The 25,315-nt window shown below is 42.3% G+C and overlaps 1 protein-coding gene and 1 long non-coding RNA gene across 5 annotated transcripts in view; one reads left to right on the top strand and one right to left on the bottom strand.

Annotated features, from left to right (window-relative positions):
* Positions 1 to 25,315, bottom strand: part of LOC112546253 (uncharacterized) — a 247,303-nt gene that overhangs the window by 190,143 nt on the left and 31,845 nt on the right. For 3 of the 4 annotated variants that reach the window (XR_016349441.1, XR_016349439.1, XR_016349438.1), the window contains one exon: positions 11,285 to 11,401. The exons of the other annotated variant lie outside the window; for it this stretch is intronic. This is a non-coding gene — a long non-coding RNA (uncharacterized LOC112546253). The remainder of the gene's footprint in view (positions 1 to 11,284; positions 11,402 to 25,315) is intronic. 4 annotated transcript variants of the gene reach the window in all.
* The window catches only part of ANXA10 (annexin A10), a 64,598-nt gene that overhangs the window by 15,507 nt on the left and 23,776 nt on the right, over positions 1 to 25,315 (top strand). The window contains exon 2 of the mRNA XM_006111697.5: positions 7,699 to 7,783. Within this exon, the coding sequence (XP_006111759.2) occupies positions 7,699 to 7,783 (85 nt within the window). The remainder of the gene's footprint in view (positions 1 to 7,698; positions 7,784 to 25,315) is intronic.

Genomic DNA, 25,315 nt, shown 5'->3' with positions numbered 1-25,315 from the left:
GGCTTAAAGTGCAGCAGGGGAGGTTTAGATTGGACATTAGGAAAAAATTCCTTACTGTCAGGGTGGTCAAATATTGGAATAAATTGCCAAGGGAGGTGATGGAATCTCCCTCTCTGGAGATATTTAAGAACAGGTTAGATAGACATCTGTCAGGGATGGTGTAGACGGAGCTTGGTCCTGCCTTGAGGGCGGGGGGCTGGACTCGATGACCTCTCGAGGTCCCTTCCAGTCCTATTATTCTATGATTCTATGATTCTATGATTCTATGTACTTAGAAGCACAAATTGATGCTCACTACACCTCACTTCTTACTAACTGGTTATTTCTTTTGAAAAAAGTTCTCTGTAAAAACATTGTCTCCCATAGGATGGAAACCTACTATTAAATACCTTTAAAAGTAGACTGGACACAGTGCGAAAATAGATTGTAGGGAACAAGATCTTAATGGATGATTTAAGTATCCAGTAGCTCTTATGTATCTCTAATTACTATGATTCACATCATTATCATGTCTGCCACAGCTTTTGCTAGGCTCACCTGAAGCTCTGTGGCAGACATGAGGACATGGGTCTTAGCGAGCAGAGATGGATAAGAACTTGTCGACATCTAGACCATATTTCTGTCCACTAAGGAATTGTTCCTACAATATATTTTCTCACAGAATCCAATCTACTTTAAATGTCTCTAAATAATGAATTTACACCATTTGGGAGACTATTAGCCCCAAAAAGATGTGTGTCAGAAAGCGTTCCTTTTTCCTAATTTAATTTCATTACAACTAGCTATCATACTTTGCATTATGCCAAAGAATTACTCCTTATGTAATCACACCTTTTATATTTTTGGTAACAATTGTTTTACTTTGTATAGCTTGGCTTAGCAGTGACTAGATTTAAACCCCAATCCTACAGCTGGATTCACATGAGTAAACTATTGTGCACATGTGGAGCCCTAAGAAGGTTCCAAACAGGTACATGAATTCGTCATGAAAATTCAAAAGGAAAAACTATGTAGTACTTTAAAGATGAACAAGACGGTTTAATAGGCAATGAGCTTTTCTGGGTCAGACCCACTTCCTCAGATCATATTCTGGAAGACAATTGGCATGACCATATATACCAAAGGATTACAATGAAAAAAGTGAACACATTATTAAACTGACAAATCAGATTTAGTACAGAAGGTGGGGTGAAGGAGGGGGAGGGGAGAATAGCTATTTATGAGTCAATGAATGGCTAATCAGGGGTGGTAAGTGGGGAAGCTATCTTTGTAATGGTTAAGGTAATTAGCATCTTTGTTAGGGCCCATTTGTAAAGTGTCAAATTTAAGCATGAAAGAAAGTTCTGAAGTTTCCCTCTGTAATCTAGTCTTAAAGTCTCTTTGAAGTGAGATGCATGTAGTAAGGTTGTTAAGATTATGTCCAGGTAGGTTGAAATGAAAAGCAACTGGTTTTTCCTTGTGAAGATGTCTGATGTCTGATATGTGGGCATTAATTCTTTGGCAAAGTGTCTGAGAAGTTTGTCCAATATACATAGCAGAAGGACACTGTTGGAACATAATGGCATAAATTATATTTCTGAATGAACAGGAATATGTGTTCTTGACGATATAACTAATATGGTTAGGTCCAGTGATGGTGTCACCAGAGTAAATATGTGGACAAAGTTGGCAATGGGGTTTGTTGCAAGGGAAAGTTCCAGGGTTGGTATTAATGTGGTATGTCCTGTGGTTGTTGGTAAGAATCTTCCTGAGGTTAGGTGGTTGTCTATAGGAGACTATAGGTCTGTCCCCCAGAGCCTCTCGGAGTGTAGTATCCTGTTCCAATATAGGTTGTAGGTTATTGATAATGCATTGGATGGGTTTAACTTGGGGGCTGTAGGTGATGACAAGCTGTGTTCTATCGTTGGTTTTCTTGGGCCTATCTTGAAGTAGATGGTTTCTGGGTATTTCGTCTGGCTCTTTCAATTTGTTTTTTTTTATTTCCCCCCGTGGGTAATTGAGATTTACAAATGCTTAGTAAAGCTCTTGACGTTTCTGGTCTCTGTCAGTGGGATTAGAGCAGATGCGGTTGTACCTAAGGGCTTGACTATAGTCGATGGATCGTATGGTGTGTTCTGGATGGAAGCTGGAGGCATGTAGGTAAGTATAGCAATCTGTGGGTTTTCTGTAGAGAGTGGTATTTAATTTTCCATTAGTGATTTGTACCTCTCTATTACTATTCATCATGAAAATTCAGTGAGAGCCTCAGGACCTTAGTTATTTTAATTTTCCCCCCTAAATCTTACTCTCTAATGCTTCCACGTACATGTGTGTGTGCGCTCGCATGTAGCAATGGAACATTATTAGCATAATCTGTGACATGCTATTTCAGTTCTGAATCACAACCTTTCAAGGGTAAATAGAAACAATCATTTTATATGCCAGGGTCATTATATAACTGGATATCTGTAGGATAATCTCTTAGGCTGTGTCCAGACTCAGGGGTTTTTTCGGGAAAAGTAGCCTTTTTCCGAAAAAACTTCACCTGCGTCTAGACTGCAGCCACGTTCTTTCGAAATTAAATCGAAAGAACGCGGCTTTTCTTTCGACAGTGGTAAACCTCATTTCACGAGGAAGAACGCCTTCTTTCGAAAGTGCTTCTTTCGAAAGAAGGCGTTCTTGAATGTAAATAGGGCTTCTTCGAAAGAGAGCATCCAGACTCACTGGGTGCTTTCTTTCGAAAAAGCGGCTTGCTCTTTCGAAAGTTCCGCGTGCAGTCTAGACGCTCTCTTTCGAAAGAGGCTCTTTCGAAAGTATCTTTCGAAAGAGCCTCTTTCGAAAGAGGCTTGCAGTCTAGACATAGCCCAAGGATATGTCTACACTACAAAGTTAATGCGAACTAACAGCTGTTAGTTCGAATTAACTTTAATAGAGTCTAGACATGCAAACCGCTATTTTGAATTTAATTTGAAATAGTGGAAGCGCTTAATTCGAACTTGGTAAACCTCATTCTATGAGGAATAACACCTAATTTGAAATAGCTAATTCAAAATAAGTGCTGTATAAACACTTATTTCAAATTAGGGGGCCTCCAGCCCTTCCCAGTTTCCCCTGATGGCCACTCTGGGCCAAACCAAGAAAACTCCTCTGCTCTCCCCCAGCCCCGGGGCCCTTAAAGGGGGTAGACTCAGCCAGATGGCACTTGCCAGAGCCAGCCCTGCCAGCAGTCTCTGCCTCTGACCCAGTGGCCCCAGAATGAGCCAGGCAGCCAGTGACAGCCAGCCGTCCCCCGCCCATTCCCCCAGCATCCAGGGGCCAGCCAGGGGCCATAGACAGCGTGCACTCTCCTGGACTAGTGTGGAGGTCATGGACCTCATTGAGGTTTGGGGGCAGGCCCCCAATGTCCATGATCTCCACACTAGGCAGAGGAATGCAGCCGTCTATGGCCGCATAGCGGCTATCATGGCTTGAAAGGGACACATGCGCACCCAGGAGCAGGTGCGCCTGAAAGTCAAAGAGCTGCAGCAGGCGTACGCCAGGGCCACCAGGGGTGGCCCCGCAGCAGGGGCTGCCACCTGCCCTTACCTCCCCGCCCTCAACCAACTCCTGGGGAGCAGGGCGGTCCATGCCAGCCTGAGAGGCAGAGAGCCAGGACCGGACGGCCCCGACCTGAGCGCACCAGAGGGGCCACCGCCAGCTGTTCCGGCACCGGAGTTGGCAGGGTCGTCCAGGGAGGCCATACCGGGTAAGTGCCAGAGCAGTCCCCTCCCCAGGGTGGAGGCAGGGAGGGAGACCAGGGACCGCGCTTGTCGGACATGCCTCCCAAGGATCACGCAGCCACCTGTACACATGCGAGCACATGCCATGCCACCCTTGGTGAGGTGGCTCCAGCTGTGTGAGACGCAGGGGCCGTGGCCCAATAGGTACATGCATGTGTGAAGACACCTGACACACTCCCAACCCCGGAGCAGGACCCAGCAGGACACTCTCCGTACACATGCCCCCTCCCTTCACATCTCCCCACCACCACAGCCACACTATACATGACACAGGGGCATGAATGCAGTCTTGGGGCAGCTCCCAGTCCCAGGGAGAGCCAGCATCCTGACCAGGGGCAGCCCATGAGTCTCGGCAAGGTAGACAGCTACCTAGGGCGCTGCTGGCCTGGGCGCCCGATGATGACGTCACGGCCACTGACAGCTGTGTAAGCAGGGACGCCGATTGCACCGCACCGCCTAGGGTGCCAGCTGCTGCAGCCAGCCTCGGGCCACTCCTGATCCTGACCATGGCCTCTGTGCATGCATAGCGGCTCTGACGGTGCAGGGCATGGTTGCCTTCACGGCGCGGGGGGGTGGGGCTGGGCATCATCCACTGTGTCCCCAGGGAGAACTGACCACTTCTCTTCTTTCTCTACAGATGCACCAGCTGCTCATGCAGGGTGCACCACCCCGCCCAGAACATGCTTCCACACCCGCGACCTGCTCTGGACCACCACCACGTGGCAGGAATACTAGGACCAGCACCTGGAGGCCCTGCGAGCCCTGCACTGCACCATCCAGGCCTGGATGCAGGAGGACCTGTAGCTCCGCCGGGAGCAGCCTGCGGAGGACCAAGCGAGGAACTGTTACCTGCAGGCCCTGCTGCAGAGCATGGTGCCCTGTGCCTGTCCTGCGCCTGATGCTCCCCCAACTACTGTCCCTCCTCCCACTCCTGCCCCCCCACCTCTTCCTCCTCAACCTCCACACCCTCCCCCTCAATGTCCACATCCCCCACCTCAACCTCTGCATCCTCTCCCTATCCCCCCGGGGATGCCGATGCCCCCTCCCTCGCCATGCTGGGAGGCATTGGCCTAGTGAAATCCCCACCCCTGATCCCTGAGCTTCCCCTTGCCCTTCTTCCCCTTGCTTCCCCCTTCCAGCTCCCTCCTCCCAGTTTTCCCCCTCCCCTTTTCCACTCTCTCTCCTGCCCTCTCCCGGCTCCTTTCCCTCGTCTCCCCACAGTTTCATTCCCCCTCCCCAGTTGTGTTCAATAAAGAGAATTGTTATTTTTGAAAATATGTGTCTTTTATTTGACATCAGGAAGGGGGGGCTAGGGAAGGGTAAGTGGAAGGACGAGAGGGAGGAATGGGGCACAAGCCCCTGGTGGGGCAGACCGGGGAGACTGTTAGCGCTCCTCAGGGTGGAAGCTCTCCTGCAGGCGCCCCTAGATCCTGACAGCTCCTCAATGGTCCTCCCGGATGGCAGCCTGCAGACAGTGCAGCCAGGCTGCTGGCAACGAGACACAGCCGAGTCTGCAGGGGCAGGTCTGGTTCCATATTGCAGAGTGCCGTGGTGCCCCGAGTGAGGGCAAGCAGAGCACTCCGAGACACAAATGCTTTGCTGTCCCTCAGGGAGGTAGACCAGCAAGCAGAGAAACCTGAGAACTATCTGTTCAAGATGGGAGGGTCGGGTCCCTTTAAGCACAGACCTCGGTTAGCCTGAGGCAGCAGCCCCACACACTAAGTCCGACCCTGATGCCCTGCTGGCACTGGTTCCAACCAGCCTTGTCTTTGATTCAGGGTCCACTCAATGTGGATATACTATTTCGAATTAGAAAAATGCTATTTTGAATTAGTTTTTGTGTCTATATGCGTTATTTTGAATTAGCTTATTTCGAATTAACTAATTTGAATTAAGTTAATTCAAAATAACGCTGTAGTGTAGACATACCTTTATACTTTAAGTCTGCAGAATTGGGCAGAGAGAAATAATTTCAGCATAAAGTAGAAGCAACTGATTGACTAGATTTTTAAATTATTTTCTCTCACATCTGCCTACAATATTAATGGTGCCTATATACCAATACATCAAAGAATATCTAAGTTAAGATTTGTTTTTACTGGACACTATGAAAATACCTAGACAAATTAGATTTATATTGTTTCCATTGATCTTTCACATCCATGTGGAGATAACCATAAGCCACACCAGTTTTATGAAAACATCCTCTCTACCCAATCTTAAAAACAAATTCCATGTGCATGAAATTTGTTACTGATCTATTGTGAGTGCTAGATCCGACAGCTCTTTTAAATTTTATCAACTGGAATTAATTAGAATTTCCAATTCTGAAATTATTTTTTTCTGGTGTGTCTATACTTTGGGTGGCTTATTTAAGGAACAAGACATCTGCTTGATTTTAAGAAAATTAAACTAAAATAGCATTTTTGTATTCAGTTTGACTGTTCAGTGCCAACTATTTCTGAAACAGTGGAACATGTATGTCTAATCTTTGTTCCACCATTTTACTGCTGGACAGAGAGTATTGGAACTGAATGTGAGTCATGTTTTTACTTTATCCTACTTCAGTGCAGCTTCAAAGATCTAGAACTCTGTACTAAACAGAGGAAGACCTTAATCTGAATTCTGCTTGGGGCACTCTTATTCCTTTATAACACTCACAACTATATCAAATGTCATTGTTTTATTTTATTTTTCCTCAACTTGAATTTTTTAAGAATAGCTAACTTAAAGCATTGCTTTCTGATTAGCCACCCTTCAAATAACATCCTAGCTTTAAAAAAATGCTAAAAGCATTTTCTTCATGTTTTTCAGGTGAGCCTGATATGTCAAACATGTCTAGGTCCACTGACAAGAGGGGAGGAGAAAGGGGGCAGCTGCCCTGGGGCCCAGCGATTCAAAGGTGCCCAGGGCTCCAGGCCACCATCACTGCTACTTCTTCACACAAGGGTCTTCACACAATGCACAGTCAACCTGTGGAACTCCTTGCAGGAGGATGTTATTGTGAAGGCAGAGTTTAACAGGGTTAAAAAATTAGCTAGATTAATTCATGGAGGATAGAAGGGTAGGAATGGTATCCCATTCAGAAGTTAGGAATGGGTGACAGGAGATGGCTCACTTGATGGTTACCTCTTCTGTTCATTCCCTCTGGGGCACCTGGCATTAGCCACTGTTGAAAGACAGGATACTGGGCTAGATGAACCTTTGGTCTGACCCAATATGGCCATTCTTATTTTCCTATGTACTGTGGCAGGAGCAGCAACAGGAGCCCCAGACTCTTTAAATTGCCACCAGAGCACCTCACCACATGCTACGTGTGGCTCTTAAGACTGGGAGGGATGCACTGCACTCTGTGGTGCCCAGGGCTTGCCTGGACCTGTCTCTTCCATCCTAGGCCAGCCTCCCCACCTTGTCCAAGGACCTATGCAGGCTGTCAGTGCTCCTGAACATGTTTGAATATACCTGTTCCCTTTTTCTCTTTTCACACCTACCTCTTGTGCATTTAAAGTAAACAAATATTGTTCTCTAATATCAGGTGTTATAATCACTGTAGAAGCTATTTACAATAATAGGTACCCAATTTTCAGTGGAAATGTGATAATCAAGTTGCTTATACCCCTTTAATCAGGTTGGAATGCAAGGATTAATATTGTTAATATTAATATTGTTTACTGGTCACTTGTGGAATATTTCCTAGTAACTCATAGAAACTAATGTATGTGTTTTGAGTGTAAATGGGTTTAAAAAAATGCAACTTTTACTCATTACATACATAGGCTCCAGAAAGCCAAGTGTTTGGCTTCAGTGTTTTACTTACTAAAGGAAGGATTGTTCATATGAGCAAGGATTCCAAAATCTGGGTTTATGTTCATAATTCTGATGATGTCTTGTATACAATTAATTATTCATTACAAATAACAGTATCTCTTTTCTCTCTTAGCAAATGCAAGGAACAATCTTCCCAGCTCCAAATTTCAACCCAGTTATGGATGCCCAGGTACTAGGGGGAGCCCTACAAGGAATAGGTGTGTATCCTGACTGATAATTCCAAGCCATCTCTTATTTCAACTCATCCTAACCCTGAGAAAAAGAACACTTGTAGAAACAGCCATTGAGCATAGAAAGAGGAAAAAGAGAAGCAATACTTGATTTTTAACTAAAAATCATAAATCACTGACATTAAAAGAAACTGTGCAATTACATTAACAAGAATTAGAGGATGTTCAGGGTAGACACAAGCCTAAGACAACTCATTCAAAGCTTTTAGTTTTTTGTTTGTTTGTTTGGGGTTTTTTTGGAGGTGAGTTTTTTGTTTTGTTTTGTTTTTTGTAATAAGTTTCCTTTTCTTATCTTTTGTTTTACTAGTACTCTTGAGGCAAAAGAACAGTATTTTAATTATTACATCTAAAATTAACTATTCTAAAAGGATATAGACTTTTAAAATATCAATCATTGCTAAAAAAAGATAGCTTACATTATTGATTCCTCTTGAGGAATGGCTAATCTATGAACTCTACACAAAAAACAGACAAAATGCTGTTTATTGAAGCATTTTTTCTCTTCTGATTTTGTTTTCCTGTTTTCATGTTGTTGGTATTGCAAGGGGTCATAATATTTGAATCTTTGACAGATACAGTTTCCTGATCAGGATTGCTGTCTGTAAGAAACCTAAAATTCATCCTATTTGGCTTTTTACAAGTTTGAAAACTAGGGCTGTCCAATGGTTTAAAAAAACTAATCATGATTAAAAACCATGATAAATTGCAATTTGAATCATACTGCTAAATAATAATAGTGTATAATTTATTTAAATATTTAGATGTTTTCAAATATATTGATTTCAAATACAATATAGAATATAAAGTATACCGTGCTTACTTTATATTATTTTTATGACAAATATTTGCACTGTAAAGAATAAACAAAAGAAATAGTATTTTCAGTTAATCTCATACATGTACTGTAATACAAACTCTTTATTGTGAAAGTGCAATTTACAAATGTAGATTTTTTTACAATTACGACACTAAAAAAATCCAATGTAAAACTTTAGAGCCTACAAATCCACTCAATCCTTCTTATTCAGCCAATCACCAAGGTCACTTCTACGCAGCAACATTATTTTGAAATAACTAGTCCACATCTACACAGTAGACAGTTATTTTGAAATAATGTCAAAATACTTTCAAGCTGGAGGAGTTCTTATTCCGAATCCTGTAACCCTCATTGTATGAGGAGTAAGGGAAGTTGGAGCAAGAGTACTTTATTTTGGAGTAAGTGCTGTATAGTCACTCCCAATTTTGAAATAAGCTATTTCAAAATAAAATACTCAACTGATGTAGCTCAGTTTGCATGCTTATTTCGAGTTAAGCCCGGTTGTGTAGACGCACCCTAAGACAAACAAGTTTGTTTATACTAATGGGAAAAAATGCTGACTGATTCTTACTTACAATGTCACCTGGAAGTGTGTTCATATGGCACTGTTGTAGCATGCATTGCAACATATTTACATGCCAGATACACTAAACATTAATATGTTAAGTAGGACATGCTTCCATGCTGATGACAAGTTCTGCTCAATAACAATCCAAAGCAAGGCAGATTGACACATGTTCATTTTCCTCATCTGAGTCAGATGCTACCAACAACAGATTGATTTTCTTTATTGGTGGCTCAGGTTCTGTACATTCTGCATCAGAGTGTTGCTCTTTCAAGGCTTCTGACAGCATTTTCCACACTTTGTCCCTCCTCCATTTTGGAAGGCACTTCAGATTCTCAAACCAGGGATCGCGTGCTGTAGCTATTTTTAGAAATCTCACAGTGGTACCTTCTTTGCATTTTGTCAGATCTGCAGTGAAATTGTTCTTCAAACAACATATGTTGGATCATTATCCAAAACTGCTATAACACAAACTATATGACCGAATGTGGGCAAGGCCACAGAGCAGGAGACAAAATTTTCCCTCAAGGAGTACAGTCACAAATTTCATTAACGCATTATTTTTTAACAAGCATTACCAGCATGCAAGCATGCCTTCTGGTTCTGGAATAGTGGCTGAAACATAAAGGGGCATAAGAATGTTTAGCATATCTGCCACATAAATACCTTTTAATGCCCACTACAGCTGTTCCATGCAAACACCTGTTCTCACTTTTAGATGACATTGTAAATAAGAAGCAGGCAACACTATTTCCCGTAAATATAACAGTCTTGTTTGACTTTGTGATAGGCTGAACAAGGAGTAAGACTCAGTGGATTTGTAAGCTCTAAAGTTTTACATTGTTTTATCAGAGTGCCATTATGTAGAGCAAACAAACAAACAAATTTACATTTATATGTTTCAGAGGAGTAGCCATGTAAGTCTGTAACTGAAAGAACTTTAAAAAGTAACAAATAGTCTTGCAGCACCCTAGAGACTAAAAAAAATGTAGATGGTATCATGAGCTTTTGTGGGCACATCCCACTTCTTTAGATGAATGGAGTTTAAGGGGTCCAAGTTCCAAATAAATATCAGAGAGAGGGGATGGAGAGGGAAAGGAGAAGAGAAAAAATGGGAAAAGAATAGTCAATTAGAGTTTCCTTGCTACATGAAGCTGATAGAGAGGGTTTTAAGTGTTCTTAAGTACCTGGCCTTTTATGTCTTTAGGATGTGGGATATAACAGGTAATCCTGTTAAGATTTCTTTAAACGTCTATTGTAGGTATCAAACTTGTAAATGAAATTAAGTTCTGCAGCTTCCCTTTAAAGCTGGTTTTTTTAAATTGGTGACTTTGAGATCCATTAATGAGTGCCTGGGCAACATAAAATGTTCCCCAACAGGTTTCTGTGTTACCTTTTCGAATATCTGATTTGTGTCCATTAATCCTTCTCATAGAGACTATTCAATTTGGCCAATATACATGGCAGAGGGGCATTGCTGGCACTAGATAGCCTAGATCACATTGGTGGATATTCAATTATATGAGCCTGTGGTGTGATGGTTTACGTGGTTAGATCCTCTGATGATATCACTTGTATAGATCTGTGAACAGAGTTGGCACTGAACTTGATTGCTGGGGTGGGTTCCTGGATGAGTATGATGGAGGTGTGTTGCATGGGTTCTGGAAATAATTTGTTTGAGATTAGGGGGTTGTCTGTAGGCAAGGACTATCCTGTCCCCCAAGGCCTGTGAGAGTAAGGGTTCATTTTCCAGGATAAGTTGTAGATTGTTGATAATGTGGCACTTTGATGATAGAGATTGAACTACAGTACTTGTATGGGGTGAACTGAAAAATACCATTTTACAGTGCAAATATTTAATCAAAATAATATATAGTATACATATTGTTTTCTGTTGTGATTGAAATCATCATAGTCAAAAAGTATAAAAACCTCTGAAAATAATTATAATAAATTTAAATTAGTATTCTACTATTGTTTAACAGCACAATTAAAACTGTGATTAATTATGATACATTTTAATAGAGTTAATTTGTTTTGAGTTAACTGCTTGATTTAACAGTGATTAAATGACAGTCCTACTTACAAAACCAAATCTGACATTCTCTCCAGCCATTTTCTTCATCCAAGCATACGTGCCTCCATTTGGCTATGTCTACTTTGTCCCATATCATACAAGAACTTTTAATGAGTCATATTTTCACTGGGATAAAAATAGACAAGATTCAGTCCATTGCCTATTAAATACAAATGTTAATAACACATTTTAATATACCTTAAATTTAACCATGTAAAAACATTGGGACAAACTTCTGTTTTCATGCATGACCTACTTATCTGAAAAATTAAAGCAGTTTGACTTCAATGAAGCTATGTCCATTTATTCCCCTCATTTACTTTATCCTGAAGGGTTGGCAATTTGTTGCCCCAGTGTAGCTAACGATTATGCAAAAAGGGAACTGTTCAAAAATGAGGAGGTTAGTTAAACAGAAATTAAAAGGTACAGTGACTAAAGTAAAATCTCCGCAAGCCGCATGGACACTTTTCAAAGACACCATAATAGAGGCCCAACTTAAATGTATACCCCAAATTTAAAAACATAGTAGAAGAACTAAAAAAGAGCCACCGTGGCTTAACAACCATGTAAAAGAAGCTGAGAGAGATAAAAAGACATCTTTTAAAAAGTGGAAGTCAACTCTAGTGAGGTAAACAGAAAGGAGCATAAACACTACCAAATTAAGTGTAAAAATGTAAAAAGAAAAGCCAAAAAGGAGTATGAAGAACAGCTAGCCAAAACCTCAAAATGTAATAACAAAATGTTTTTTAAGTACATCAGAAGCAAGAAGCCTGCTAAACAACCAGTGGGGCCCCTGGATGATCGAGATACAAAAGGAGCACTTAAAGATGATAAAGTCATTATGAAAAAACTAAATGAATTCTTTGCTTCAGTCTTCACGGCTGGGGATGTAAGGAAGATTCCCAAATCTGACCCGTCCTTTGTAGGTGACAAATCTGAGGACTTGTCACAGATTGAAGTGTCATTAGAGGAGTTTTGGAATTAATCAATAAACTTAACAGTAACAAGTCACCAGGACCAGATGGCATTCACCCAAGAGTTTTGAAAGAACACAAATGTGAAATTGCAGAACTATTAACTATGGTTTGTAACCTACCCTTAAAATCAGCTTCTGTACCCAGTGACTGGAAGATAGTGAATGTAACGCCAATATCTAAAAAGGGCTCTAGAGATCCCGGAAACTACAGACCAGTAAGTCTAACGTCAGTACCGGGTAAATTAGTTGAAACAATAGTAAAGAATAAAATTGTCAGACACGTAGAAGAACATAATTTGCTGGGCAAAAGTCAACATAGTTTCTGTAAAGGGAAATCATGTCTTACTAATCTAGTAGAGTTCTCTGAAGGGGTCAACAGACATGTGGACAGGGGGGATCCAGTAGATATAGTGTACTTAGATTTCCAGAAAGCTTTTGACAAGGTCCCTCACCAAGGCTCTTATATAAATTAAGTTGTCATGGGATAAGAGGAAAGATCCTTTTTAATGGACTGAGAACTGGTTAAAAGACAGGAAACAAAGGGTCAGAATAAATGGTAAATTTTCAGAATGGAGAGGGGTAACTAGTGGTTTTCCCCAAGGGTCTGTCCTGGGACCAATCCCATTCAACTTATTCATAAATGATCTGGAGAAAGGGGTAAACAGTGAGGGTATGTCTAGACTTCATCTCTCTGTTGGCAGAGGGATGCAGATTAGGCAGGTCAACATTGTGGTAGGGATTTAAATATCTGGTACCTAATTTGCATAAAAATGGCCTCTGTGTTTTGCCAACTCAGCACTTTGTCGGCAAAAAGAGGCAGTCTAAAGGAGGATCTGTCGAGAAGGAAAGCCTTTTTCGACAGATCCCTTATACCTCCTGCAAGAAATGAGTCCCATATGAGGAGAGATTAAAGAGACGGGGACTTTTCAGCTGGAAAAGAGGAAACTAAGGTGGGGGGGGGATATGATAGAGGTCTATAAAATCATGACTGGTGTGAGAAAGTGAGTAAGGAAAAGTTATTTACTTGTTCCCATAACATAAGAACTAGGGGCCACCAAATAAAACTAATGGGCAGCAGGTTTAAAACAAATGAAGGGAAGTTCTTCTTCACAAAGTGCATAGTCAATCTGTGGAACTCCTTGCCTGAGGAGGTTGTGAAGGCTAGGACTATAACAGGGTTTAAAAGAGAACTAGATAAATTCATGGAGGTTAAGTCCATAAATGGCTATTAGCCAGTGTGGGTAAGGAATGGTGTCCCTAGTCTCTGTTTGTCAGAGGGTGGAGATGGATGGAAGGAGAGAGATCGCTTAATCATCACTTGTTCGATTGACTCCCTCTAGGACACCTGGCATTGGCCACTGTTGGCAGACAGGGTACTGGGCTGGATGGACCTTTGGTCTGACATAGTATGGTCATTCTTATGTGCTTATGCATGTAAGTAAAATTACTCACATGAGTAGTCCCACTGAGCTCAATAGCAGCTCCCACATGAGTAATTTTACTTATGGAGATAAACAATTGTTATGCTGACAACTGAATTCAAGAGATTTGTTTCTAATGAAAAGTAGTTTTCCATTTCTGAAATAACTGTTCTCTGAAAAGTAAAAACAATAAATTGGATTTGAAACTGCACACTGGAGTATGAAGCTGTGCCTCTGAACAGAACAAGAGCTTTGCTATTGACTTCAGTGTGCACATGATCAGATTCCAGATAAGAGACTAATAAAATGACATCCATATCATTTATGAGAGTCAACAGCCTGCCATGTGGTGAGCAAATGTTGTTATACCACTTAAACAAGAAAATCTATTGTATTAGAGGCTGATGACATTGTGGTTATACTGTAGAAGGTTTTATTACCATGATCAGCACATGGAAACATAATACAGGCCATAGCTCTTGCATCTAATATCATAGAATCATAGGGTTGGAACAGACCTCAGGAGATCATCAAGTCCAGCTCCCTGACCAAAGCAGGACCAATCCCAATTAAATCAACCCAGCCAGGGCTTTGTCAAGCTGAGACTTAAAAACCTCTAGGGATGGAGATTCCACTACTTCCCTAGGTAACCCATTCCAGTCTTCACTATCATCCTAGTGAAACAGGGTTATTTTCTAATATCCAGCTTAGACCTCCTCCCTACAACTTGAGACCATTGTTCCTCATTCTGTCATCTGTCCCTCTGGAGGACAATTTGGCTCCAGCCTTTTTGGAAACCCTTTCAGATAGTTGAAGGCAGCTTTCTCTTCTGTAGACTAAATAATCCCAAATCCTTCAGCATCTCCTCATAAATAATGTGCTTCAGTAACCCAGTCATTTTAGTTGCCCCCCTCTGGACTTTCTCCAATGTGTCCACATCAATGGGGAGCCAAGAATTGGATGCAATATTCCATATGTGGCCTCACCAGTGCCAAATAAAGGGGAATAATCACTTCTCTAGATCTGCTGGCAGTACTCCTCCTGCATCCTAATATGTCATTAGCCTCTTTGGCTACCAGGGTAACTGTTGACTCATAGCCAGCTTCTCATCCACTGTAATCCCCAGGTCCATTTCTGCCAAACTGCTGCAAGTCAGTCCTCAGCCTGTAGCAGTGCTTCCATCCAAAGTGCAGGATTCTGCACTTGTCCTTGCTGAATCTCATCAGATTTCTTTTGTCCCAATCCTCCAATTTGTCTAGATAACTCTGGACCCTATTCCTATCTTCTCGCATATTTACCTCTCTCCCTAGTTTAGTGTCATCCACAAACTTGTTAACAGTGCAATCTATCCCCTCATCCAGGTCATTAAAAAAGATGTTGAACAAAACCAGTCCCAGAACCAACCAGTGGGGCACTCCATTTGATACTTACTGTCAACCAGACATTGAACCATTGATCATTACCCATTGAGCCAGCTTTCTACCTACTTTACAGTCCATTTATCCAATTCATACTTCTTTAACTTTAACTTGTTGGCAAAAATACTGGGGGAGACTATATCAAAAGCTTTGCTAAAGTCAAAATGTATCATGTCCACCACCTTTCCCATATCCACAGAGCCAGTTACCTCATCATAGAAAGCAATCAGGTTGTTCAGACATAACCTGACCTTGGTGACTCAATGTTGACTATTCCTGATCACTTTCCTCTCTTCCAAGTGCTTCAAAATAGATTTCTTGAGGATTCCCTCTATGATTTTTCGTTGGACTGAAGTGAGGCTGACTGGTCTGTAGTTCCATGGATTCTCCTTCCCTTTTTAAAAGATGGGCACTACATTTGCCTTTTTCCAATCATTTGTGGCATCTCCAATTGTCATAAATTTTCAAATGTAATGGCCAATGGTTCTGTGATCACATCAGCCAACTCCCTCAGATGCATTAGATCTGGCCCCATGGATGTTTAGTTTTTCTAAAGAGTTTTTCTAAATAGTTCTTAACTTGTTCTTTTTTGACAGAGGACTGCCCACCTCCTCCCCATACTGTGCTGCCTAATGCAGCACTCTGGGAGTTGACCTTGTTTGGGTAGTCTAGACTACAGGCTTCTGTCGACAAAGAGCGTCTAGACTACATTCAGTTCTGTTGACAAAGCAAGCTGCTTTGTCGACATGGCAGTATAGACGCAAAGGACAGTTTACACGCAATAATGCCTTCTGTCGACAGAACTCTGTCGACAAAAGGCGTTATTCCTTCGACAGAACTCAGCGGTAGTGTAGACGCAGGTATAGTTTTGTCGACATTTTTGTTGACAAAACCCTGTAGTCTAGACACACCCTTTGTGAAAACAGAGGCAAAAAAATAGTATTGAGTACTTAAGCTTCTTCTACATCTTCTGTCACTAGGCTACCTCCCTCATTCAGTGAGGATCCCACATCTTCCTTGACCACTCTTTGATTGCTAACATGCCTGTAGAAACCTTTATTGTTACCTTTCACATCCTTTGCTAGCTACAATTCTAATTGTACTTTTGGCCTTCCTGATGATCTTCCTGCGTACTCAGGCAATATATTTATACTCTTTCCTAGTCATCTATCCAAGTTTCCACTTCTTGTAAGCTTCCTTTTTGTGTTTAAGCTCATCAAAGATTTCACTGTTAGGCCAAACTGGTTGCCTACCGCATTAGCTTTTCTTACTTCAAATTGGAAAGATTTGTTTTTGAGCCTTCAGGAAGGCTCCTTTAAAATACAGACAGCTCTCCTGGATTCCTTTCCCCCTTATGTTAGCATCCCAAGGAATTCTGGCCATCAATTACCTGAAGTCAAAGTCTGCTTTTCTGAAGTCCAAAGTCTGTATTTTTCTGCTCTCCTTTATTCCTTTGATCAGGATCCTCAACTCAACCATCTCATGATCACTGCTGCCAGGTTGTCCCACATCCACTTCCCCTACTCATTCCTTCCTGTTTGTGAGCAGTAGGTCAAGTTGAGCATGGTTGGTTCCTTCTTTTGGCACTTGTACCAGAAGTTGTCCCCAACATTTTCAAAAAATTTCCTGGATTGTCTGTGTACTATTGTGTTGGTCCCCCAACAGATGTCAGGGTAATTAAAATCCCCAGTGAGAACCCAGGCCTGTGATCTGGAAGCTTCTGTTAGTTGTCTGAAGAAAGCCTCATCCACTTGATCAGGCAGTCTATAGTAGACCCACACCACGACATCACCCTTGTTGCTTCTGCCTCTAAGATCATAAGAACATAAGAACAACCATACTGGGTCAGACCAAAGGTGTACCTAGCCCAGTACCCTGTCTTCTAACAGTGGCCAATGCCAGATGCCACATAGGGAGTGAACAGAACAGGGAATCTCCAAGCAATCCCTCTTCTGACACCCATTCCCAGCCTCTGACAGAGGCTAGGGACACCATTCCTACCCAGAATGGCTAATAGCCATTGATGGACCTAACCTCCATGAATTTATCTAGTTCTTTCTTAAACTCTTTTGAAGTCTTGATCTTCACAACCTCCTCTGGCAAGGAGTTCCACAGACTGACCAGGTCCTGTGTGAAGAAAAACTTCCTTTTGTTTGTTTTAAACCTGCTACCTATTAATTTTATTTGGTGATCCCTAGTTCTTATGTTATGGGAACAAGTAAATAATAACTTTTCCTTATTCACTTTTTCCACACCAGTCATGATTTTATAGACCTCTATCATATCCCCCCTTAGTTTCCTCTTTTCTAAGCTGAAAAGTCCCAGTCTTTTAAATCTCTCTTCATATGAAACTCGTTCCAAAACCCTATTCATTTTGTTGCCCTTTCTGAACCTTTTCCAATGCCAACATATCTTTTTTGAGATGAGGCAACCACATTTGTATGCAATATTCAAGATGTGGGTGTATCATGGTTTTATATAGAGGCAATAAGATGTTCTCTGTCTTATTCTCTATCCCTTTTTTAATCATTCCTGACATTCGGTTTGCTATTTTGACTGTTGCTGCACATTGAGTGAATGTTTTCATAGAGCCATCCACAATGACTTCAAGTTCTCTCTTAAGTAGTTATAGCTAAATTACTCCACATCATACTGTACGTATAGTTGGGATTATTTTTTCCAATATGCATTACTTTACATTTACCAACATTAAATTTCATTTGCCATTTTGTTGCCCAATCACTTAGTTTTGTGAGATCTTTCTGAAGCTCTTCACGATCTGCTTTGCAGTTTGGTATCATCTGCAAATTTTGCCACCTCACTGTTTGCCCCTTTCTCCAGATCACTTATAAATAGGTTGAACGGGATTGGTCCCAGTGTGGACCCTTAGGGGACACCACTAGTTACCTCTCTTTATTCTGAAAACTTATCATTTATTCCTACTCTTTGTTTCCTGTCTTTTAACCAATTATCAATCCGTGATAGGACTTCCCCTCTTATCCCATGACAATTTACTTTTCTTGAGAGCCTATGGTGATGGACCTTCTCAAAGGCTTTCTGGAAATCTAAGTACATTATATCTACTGGATTCCCCGTGTTTGTTGACCCCCTCAAAGAAATCTAGTAGATTAGTAAGGCATGATTTCTCTTTACAGAAACCATGCTGATGTTTCTCCAACAAATTATGTTAATCTATGTGTCTGACAATTTTCTTCTTTACTTAGTTTCAACTAATTTGCCCAGTATTGACACTAGACTTATCGGACTGTAATTGCCAGGATCACTGTTACAGCCCTTTTAAAATATTGGCATCATATTAGCTATCTTCCAGTCATTAGGTACAAAAACTAATTTAAATGATAGGTTACAAACCACAGTTAATAGTTCTAAACTTAATCCAAAGATTTTCAACAGGCTTTTCTTCCTTTTATACTGGAGCTCTGAGCAATCATACTGCTCTCGTACTTATGGAGCAATTCCTTCACCTTTTTCTCCCTTGCCTGTCCTTCCTGAATAGTTTAAACTCTTTCATGACATTCTTGAATAATGCAAGTCATCCTATCAAGTTACCCCATTGAAATCTCATTTCTTTTACTATCCCGGGACTTATAGTTCTTCTTGCTTGTTTCCCTGGCTTCTTGCATTCATGTACAGACACCTTAATTAACTAGCTGATTGCCCTATTTTCTCAGTACAGATCAAATTTGTCAAAGCAAACTATGAAGTAAAATTAACATAATAAAAGCTGTACCACCTCAAAAAAAATCAAGAACTCATTCAGAATAATACCAGTGAACCTCAAAGATTATCTTCTTCCAACACCATACTAACCATCCCTAAAGTTTCCAACCAAAAACTTCTGTGGGTTACCTCTAACTTTCACTTAAGCACTTTTTTTTACATTTGAGAAGCTTGTTATGAATCAACAATTTTTACAATTGCATGCAACATGATGATTAAAACAATGTCATTAATAGACTTGCTGATAAAGAGAATCATGTCAGTTGCATAAAGTAATATTTATGGAAGGGTTATATAAAGCAAGTAATTGAGTAATGAAAATACTGAATGATAATGTTCCTAATATGAATTTAATGTTTCTAATGAGAAATGACATCTGGCAATAAACTGCTCTCATTTGCCCATTTTTAATGCTCTGAAATTTTATTGAGGAAACAGCCCCTAATTCATAAAAGAGCTTACCTCACAGAAGACGATTGGCACTCTAAACACATGTAATAAACGTTTAGTGGATGCTCATATTTCATCCCTTGCAAATTCAGCGAATTTATCTACCTAACTTTATCCATTTGTGTCTCACTTAATAGAACAAGCTCCCTGAGGTAAATGTGCAAATAACATTGGTAGATACTGAATTTTCAATTACACTTTTGACCAGAGTACATTTTCAACTAAAGATATCTTGAAATATTTTAGGTTTTCATTTTATATTGGTTACAATTTTTATCAGCTACTGGCTGGATGATTTGTTTTATGAATTTCAAGAAATGAAAAATTTAAGGGTTTTTTAAGTAAAATCTTTTGGAGGAAAAAAATATGTAACTTTTAAATCTACTCACTTTAAAGTTATTACTGTGCCTTTCAGGCCCCCGTTGATTCATTTCTAGTGTGATGCCCACTAGCACCTGCCAAGTGATCATACCTAAGTCAAGGACCACTGGGGGACTCTCAGTTATTGAAAATAAATTAATGAATGGGAACCATTACTTTAAGCTCAGCCTATTTAATACATTTTCAAATTGCTGTTGCTCTAGTTTTCTCTTCTACTTCCATCTTATTTGTTATAATCACTTTTATCTTAAATTAAATTATGAACTCTTCAGGATACATCACCATGTTTTATGTGTATATACATTATAGAGATCACTGGGACTCACTCCTTATTGGGCCTTCTGGGTGCTACCATAGTACAGGTATTAAATAAAAATAATTGAAAAGCAATCTGATCTGCTGCATCTCCAACAGAGTGGGGTACAGTACATGTCACAGTTCAGGTTAACTGCACCTATATTCCCCATCTGTGATTCAGAAAGGAGATTCAATCATAGCTCCTGTGCTGTCAACTGTTTTTGATTAAAACAAACATCTCTCTTCTGACAGGGGTATGTTGGTGTTGAACAGTTGCCAGCTTCTACTGGATTATGCCCTCAGCAAACCAGACAGCCTAAATGGCCAGCATCTGCACTCTGTTTGCTCTTCAGAGACTAATTACACTGTAATTGCCAGTAGTTAGAAGTTACCTCAGGTTTTTCTAAGCAAGCGCTTTTATTCTTAAAGTAAAAGTCTTACAGAGAAAATATTTTAAATATGAACTTATATGCATGCTATTAAGCCTACTAGAGACCACACCCCTCTAATGAGTCCTTCAAAACCTCCAAACAGGAATTTCCTGTGATGATCAGTTTTAATTCAGAACTAGTTCTCCCATGAGTTAGTGATTCCCTCCTTCAGCTAATTTGGATTATTGAAGAGACCATGAATAGTTAATCAGCTAGACAATAGACTTCTCTTTAAAGCACAGCTTCAGAAGAATAGCTACTAAGATGAACAATTTGTATTCCTCTCCTCCCAAGTATTTCCTAGGACTCAATCAAAAGTTCTATTTTGTCTAGTAGTACATGGTTTTAAACATCCTTTGAGTACATAATACTTTGTAATGGTTGTGTTAGTCCTGTCTCCCCCTTAAAAAGTTATATGCCTTTCCCACAATAATGCAGAAAAATTTACGTTTGTAATGAAATGGCCTAAAAGTTAGAGCCATCCCTAGGAGGCATGGGGGCCCAGGGCTTGCCTGACTTTTCCTGCCCCTATTCTGCCCCACCCCCACTCTATCCCTTCCCCACACCCCACCCATGCATCACTCTGCCCTGCCCTGCTTCTTCCTGCTCCACATTCTTCCCTCCATTACACACCTTCCTCAAGATCACTCCCCAGAGTGACACAATCCATGGGATTACCAGGGGGCTTGGCATGGGGCATGGAGTGACCTGCCTGGGAAATGGTGGCAGGATGGAGCAGACTGCTGCATCACTCACTTCCCATGGCTCCCGCCACCTCAATGAGTACATGGGAGCCCGACTCCACAGACAAAGCTTCAGGCCCCCCAGGTAATATTTCAGGCTGCCCTGGGTTTTGCGAGCTAAACTAAATATGGGGGATAGTCCCCTCCATAGGATGCTTGGGATGGCCACAGCAGGGCCTACACAAAGTGAGGGGCCTGGAGAGGCCATCCCAAACTGTCCTATGGATGGGATAGCTCTTCTTAAGGTTTGTCCTAGATATTGCACAAAAATTTTACAAAGATCACAGATAACATTCGGTGGATACCATTTGTAACCTTTTGGTTATGCAAGGGTTCAGTATACAGTTGCCTATTCTCCTGCAACAGTTTTGAGTCAATATAATTTGAAAGTGCAGTTTAGTTTGAAAGGCCTTTATATACCTTTTATTTTGGATTGACTGGCTCTTTTAATTATACTTTTTGTGAAAGTACTCGTTAATCTAGTCCTTAAGTAATTGGCCCCGTCGGGCCTCGTAGGGCTACTCCCCTGGCTGTCACCGCAGATGCTGCTCCAATTGGCTGGGGCGGTAGGCAATAGAGGAGGGGAAGGGGGACTCGGGCCGCTCTTTCTCTGAGCCCCGACCCAGGGCCCTAAGGTAGAGGGGTAGCCGTGCCTCCCCCTGCAACCTGACTGACAGGGTGCTGCCCCTTAACTCGTCAGTCCACAGGCTTACCACCCTAGCTCTGCCCTGGGCTGCTTCCTCCCCCTCTTGGCATTCTCTCCCAGTTTCCTGGACACGCCACGCCTTTTTGTCCGCAGTCTCCCACACCCTGGACCTTTCCTGTCCTAGTCCCTCTTTAAATCCTTCTTCCTTTCTCTGTCTTTTCTCCTCTACTCCCTCGTCTTTGTCCCCACCTCGCCTCCCGTGTCTCCTCTAGCCTCCCTTTTATTCCCCTCACCTCAGCTCCAGTTCGCCCTTTGGCGTCCTTGCTGACGTCACCCTGCACACAGCCCACAGGGGACGTACCACGTTGCCTGTCCACGCCTCCCCGGTCAGCCCCAAGCACGCCAGCTTTGTCAACTGGGGTGGCATGCGGATGCCTGGCAACACCGGAAGGGGCTGGCCCCTTGTGTGGCACCGCTGAAGCATGCACTGGGCCTCTCCTCTCGGGACTCTCCAGCCCCATTTAGGGGGACCGGACTTGAGCTGTTCTGCTGCCCCGGCTTAGTCATGCAGGCTGACGGTTTCTGCCCCACATTGCTCTGCTGCCTGTCTTCCATAAGGAGGGAAGGGCTGCAAGTGCGGGGCTCTGCTGCCCCGTCACACACCTCCCCCCTTAAGTTCACCCTCCACTTGCTTTCCTCCTGGCACGATAACCAGTCTGCGTTCTGGTGGATTCTTCCTGGTCAGTGGGTCACCTCGAATCGATAAGGCTGTCACGCATCGTATCATTGCATCAGCCGGGGATTTGTACCTTTCATAGATTGAAGCCAGCAGAGTGGCACATGATCTGTGACCAGGACAAAGTGGTCTCCTAAAAGATAATAATGTAGTATTTCAATAGCCCATTTCACAGCCAGGGCTTCTTTCGCAATGGTAGCGTAATTACGCTCCCTTGGGAATAGTTTTCTGCTTACATACAGTATAGGGTGCTCTGCCCCCCCAACCTCCTGAGACAACACTGCCCGCAGTCCCAACTCTGAGGCATCCGTTTGGCCCCAAAAGGTTTTGTGAAGTCTGGCTGCACTAATACAGGCATGTTAACCAGCCGTCTGAAAAGCCCCGAAGCTGGCTTCTGTCCATTTAACTTTCTGGGGTTGCCCCTTCCACATCATATCCATCAGGGGGGCTGCTATAGCTGCAAAATTTGCCATAAACCAGCGGTAGTACCCCGCCAGCCCAAGAAATTGGAGTACCTTCCTTTTGGTGCTTGGTCTTGAGTAGTCCCGTATGGCACTTACTTTGTCAGCAAGGGGTTTTAGCTATCCTCGCCCAACCGTGTAGCCTAGGTACGTCACCTCTTTCTGTCCGAACTTACATTTCTCGGGGTTGGCTGTCAACCCTGCCTCCTTATGGGTCCAGAGTATCGCCTCCACGTGATTCTTGTGCTTCAGCCATGTATCACTAAATATGATGATATGTAAGTGGATATGTGCTCCACTTAGGAAGGAACAATCAGTTCCATACATACAAGATGGGAAGCGACTGTCTAGGAAGGAGCATGGCGGAAAGGGATCTAGGGGTCATAGTGGACCACAAGTTGAATATGAGTCAACAGTGTGATGCTGTTGCAAAAAAAGCAAATATGATTCTAGGTTGTATCAACAGGTGTGTTGTAAGCAAAACTCGTGAAGTCATTCTGCCGCTCTATTCTGCACTAGTTAGGCCTCAGCTGGAGTACTGTGTCCAGTTCTGGGCGCCACATTTCAAGAAAGATGTGGAGAAATTGGAAAGGGTACAGAGAAGAGCGACAAGAATGATTAAAGGTTTAGAGAACATGACCTATGAAGCCAGGCTTCATGAACTGGGCTTGTTTAGTTTGGAAAAAAGAAGATTAAGGGGGGACATGATAGCGGTTTTCAAGTATCTAAAAGGGTGTCACAAGGAGGAAGGCGAAAATTTGTTCCTCTTGGTTTCTGAGGACAGGACAAGGAGTAATGGGCTTAAAGTGCAGCAGGGGAAGTTTAGATTGGACATTAGGAAAAAATTCCTAACTGTCAGGGTGGTCAAATATTGGAATAAATTGCCAAGGGAGGTGGTGGAATCTCCCTGTCTGGAGATATTTAAGAACAGGTTAGATAGACATCTGTCAGGGATGGTGTAGACGGAGCTTGATCCTGCCTTGAGGGCGGGGGGCTGGACTCGATGACCTCTCGAGGTCCCTTCCAGTCCTATTATTCTATGATTCTATGATTCTATGATTCTATAAGCTGCCATATAGATTCAGTGTTGTTGTAATATCCGGTCCAGCAGACTCTGAAAGGTGGCGGTGGCCCCGTGGAGTCCAAAGGGCATAGTGACGAAGTGGCATAGGCCAAACGGGGTCGCGCAGGCTGTTTTCTCTCTGGCATCAGGGTCCAAGGGTATCTGCCAGTACCCCTTGGTGAGATCCAAGGTAGAGAGCCTTGCCAACAAACTCCTATAAGCTAACTGGGCTAGGAGGGTGGCCCAGTGCTCCTCCGGCCACTTGGCTGTCACAGACACCAGTGCAAACGTTACCAAAAAGGCTTTAGGATCATCTTTGGGTCCCAGCTTCGATAAATGAATCGGCAGCTTATGGCCGGGCCCCAGGTCCTCTTCCCCTCCCAGAGGTGGATCATCTGTCACATGGCCCTGCCTGGTTGTTTGTCATTGGTCCATGATCTCCCGCACCAGCTGCTGCTGCTGCTGCTGTTCCTGATACTGGCTCGCCAGCTGCTGCACCAGTTGGGTCTGCTACTGTTGCTGCTGAGATGTATATTAATGAAAATATTGCTCAAAGTGACTGAGGAGGAACCAAGAAACATGACAAGAGCTACGTGTGTCCCTAATTCTCCCATTTTTTACTTTTATAATTCCATTTATTACCCTGCTGTTATTCCTTCTACATACTGGCCCCCAAAATTAAATTTCCCACGTGTGAAGAGTTCTCACATTATGGCTCTCAGCTGGTGAGGAACTTGTATACGACATATCCTTCCAAGCCTGGGCAGAAGGATGTTTGGCAAGTAGTTACTATAGGCCACCAATCCCCAGCTGGCTCCTGTGCAGGGAAGCCTTGCCAGTGGAATTTGAGACATCAGTTCAACACAGCATTGAAGCATGTATTTACCACTAGACATATGATTAATCATAGTGAAGTTAATGGAACAAAGCCTCTGAAAATTAAACACCTAATAGGTGAAGGGTTTAAAGTCTGCCCAAAAGTATTCTGGGACTTGGACCTGTGTAGGATCAGCCTTATGATCAGGAAGTTGCAAGTGACTCATTTCTGCTACGCCTTTGTAGATGCTGGGTGCAGCAAAGAATCTGGCTTCTACACAGAATGCATCACTATTGTATTCATGAGCTTTTCAAGTGGATTGATTCATTTTTCAAGGCTTTTCTTTCGTTGCTGTATCAGACTTATTTCACTGCTCAGTTTAAAGTTGTGAGGCTTGCCCAAACATTGTCACCACTGAAAACATCACATTCCATAAATTGATGCCATTAAAAGTCTAAG

This window comes from Pelodiscus sinensis, chromosome 4, assembly GCF_052426305.1.
Source record: "Pelodiscus sinensis isolate ZL-2025 chromosome 4, ASM5242630v1, whole genome shotgun sequence".
Taxonomy (NCBI): domain Eukaryota; kingdom Metazoa; phylum Chordata; order Testudines; family Trionychidae; genus Pelodiscus; species Pelodiscus sinensis.
The sequence above is the reverse complement of the archived record's forward strand: the minus strand, read 5'-3'. Positions and strand labels throughout refer to the sequence as shown.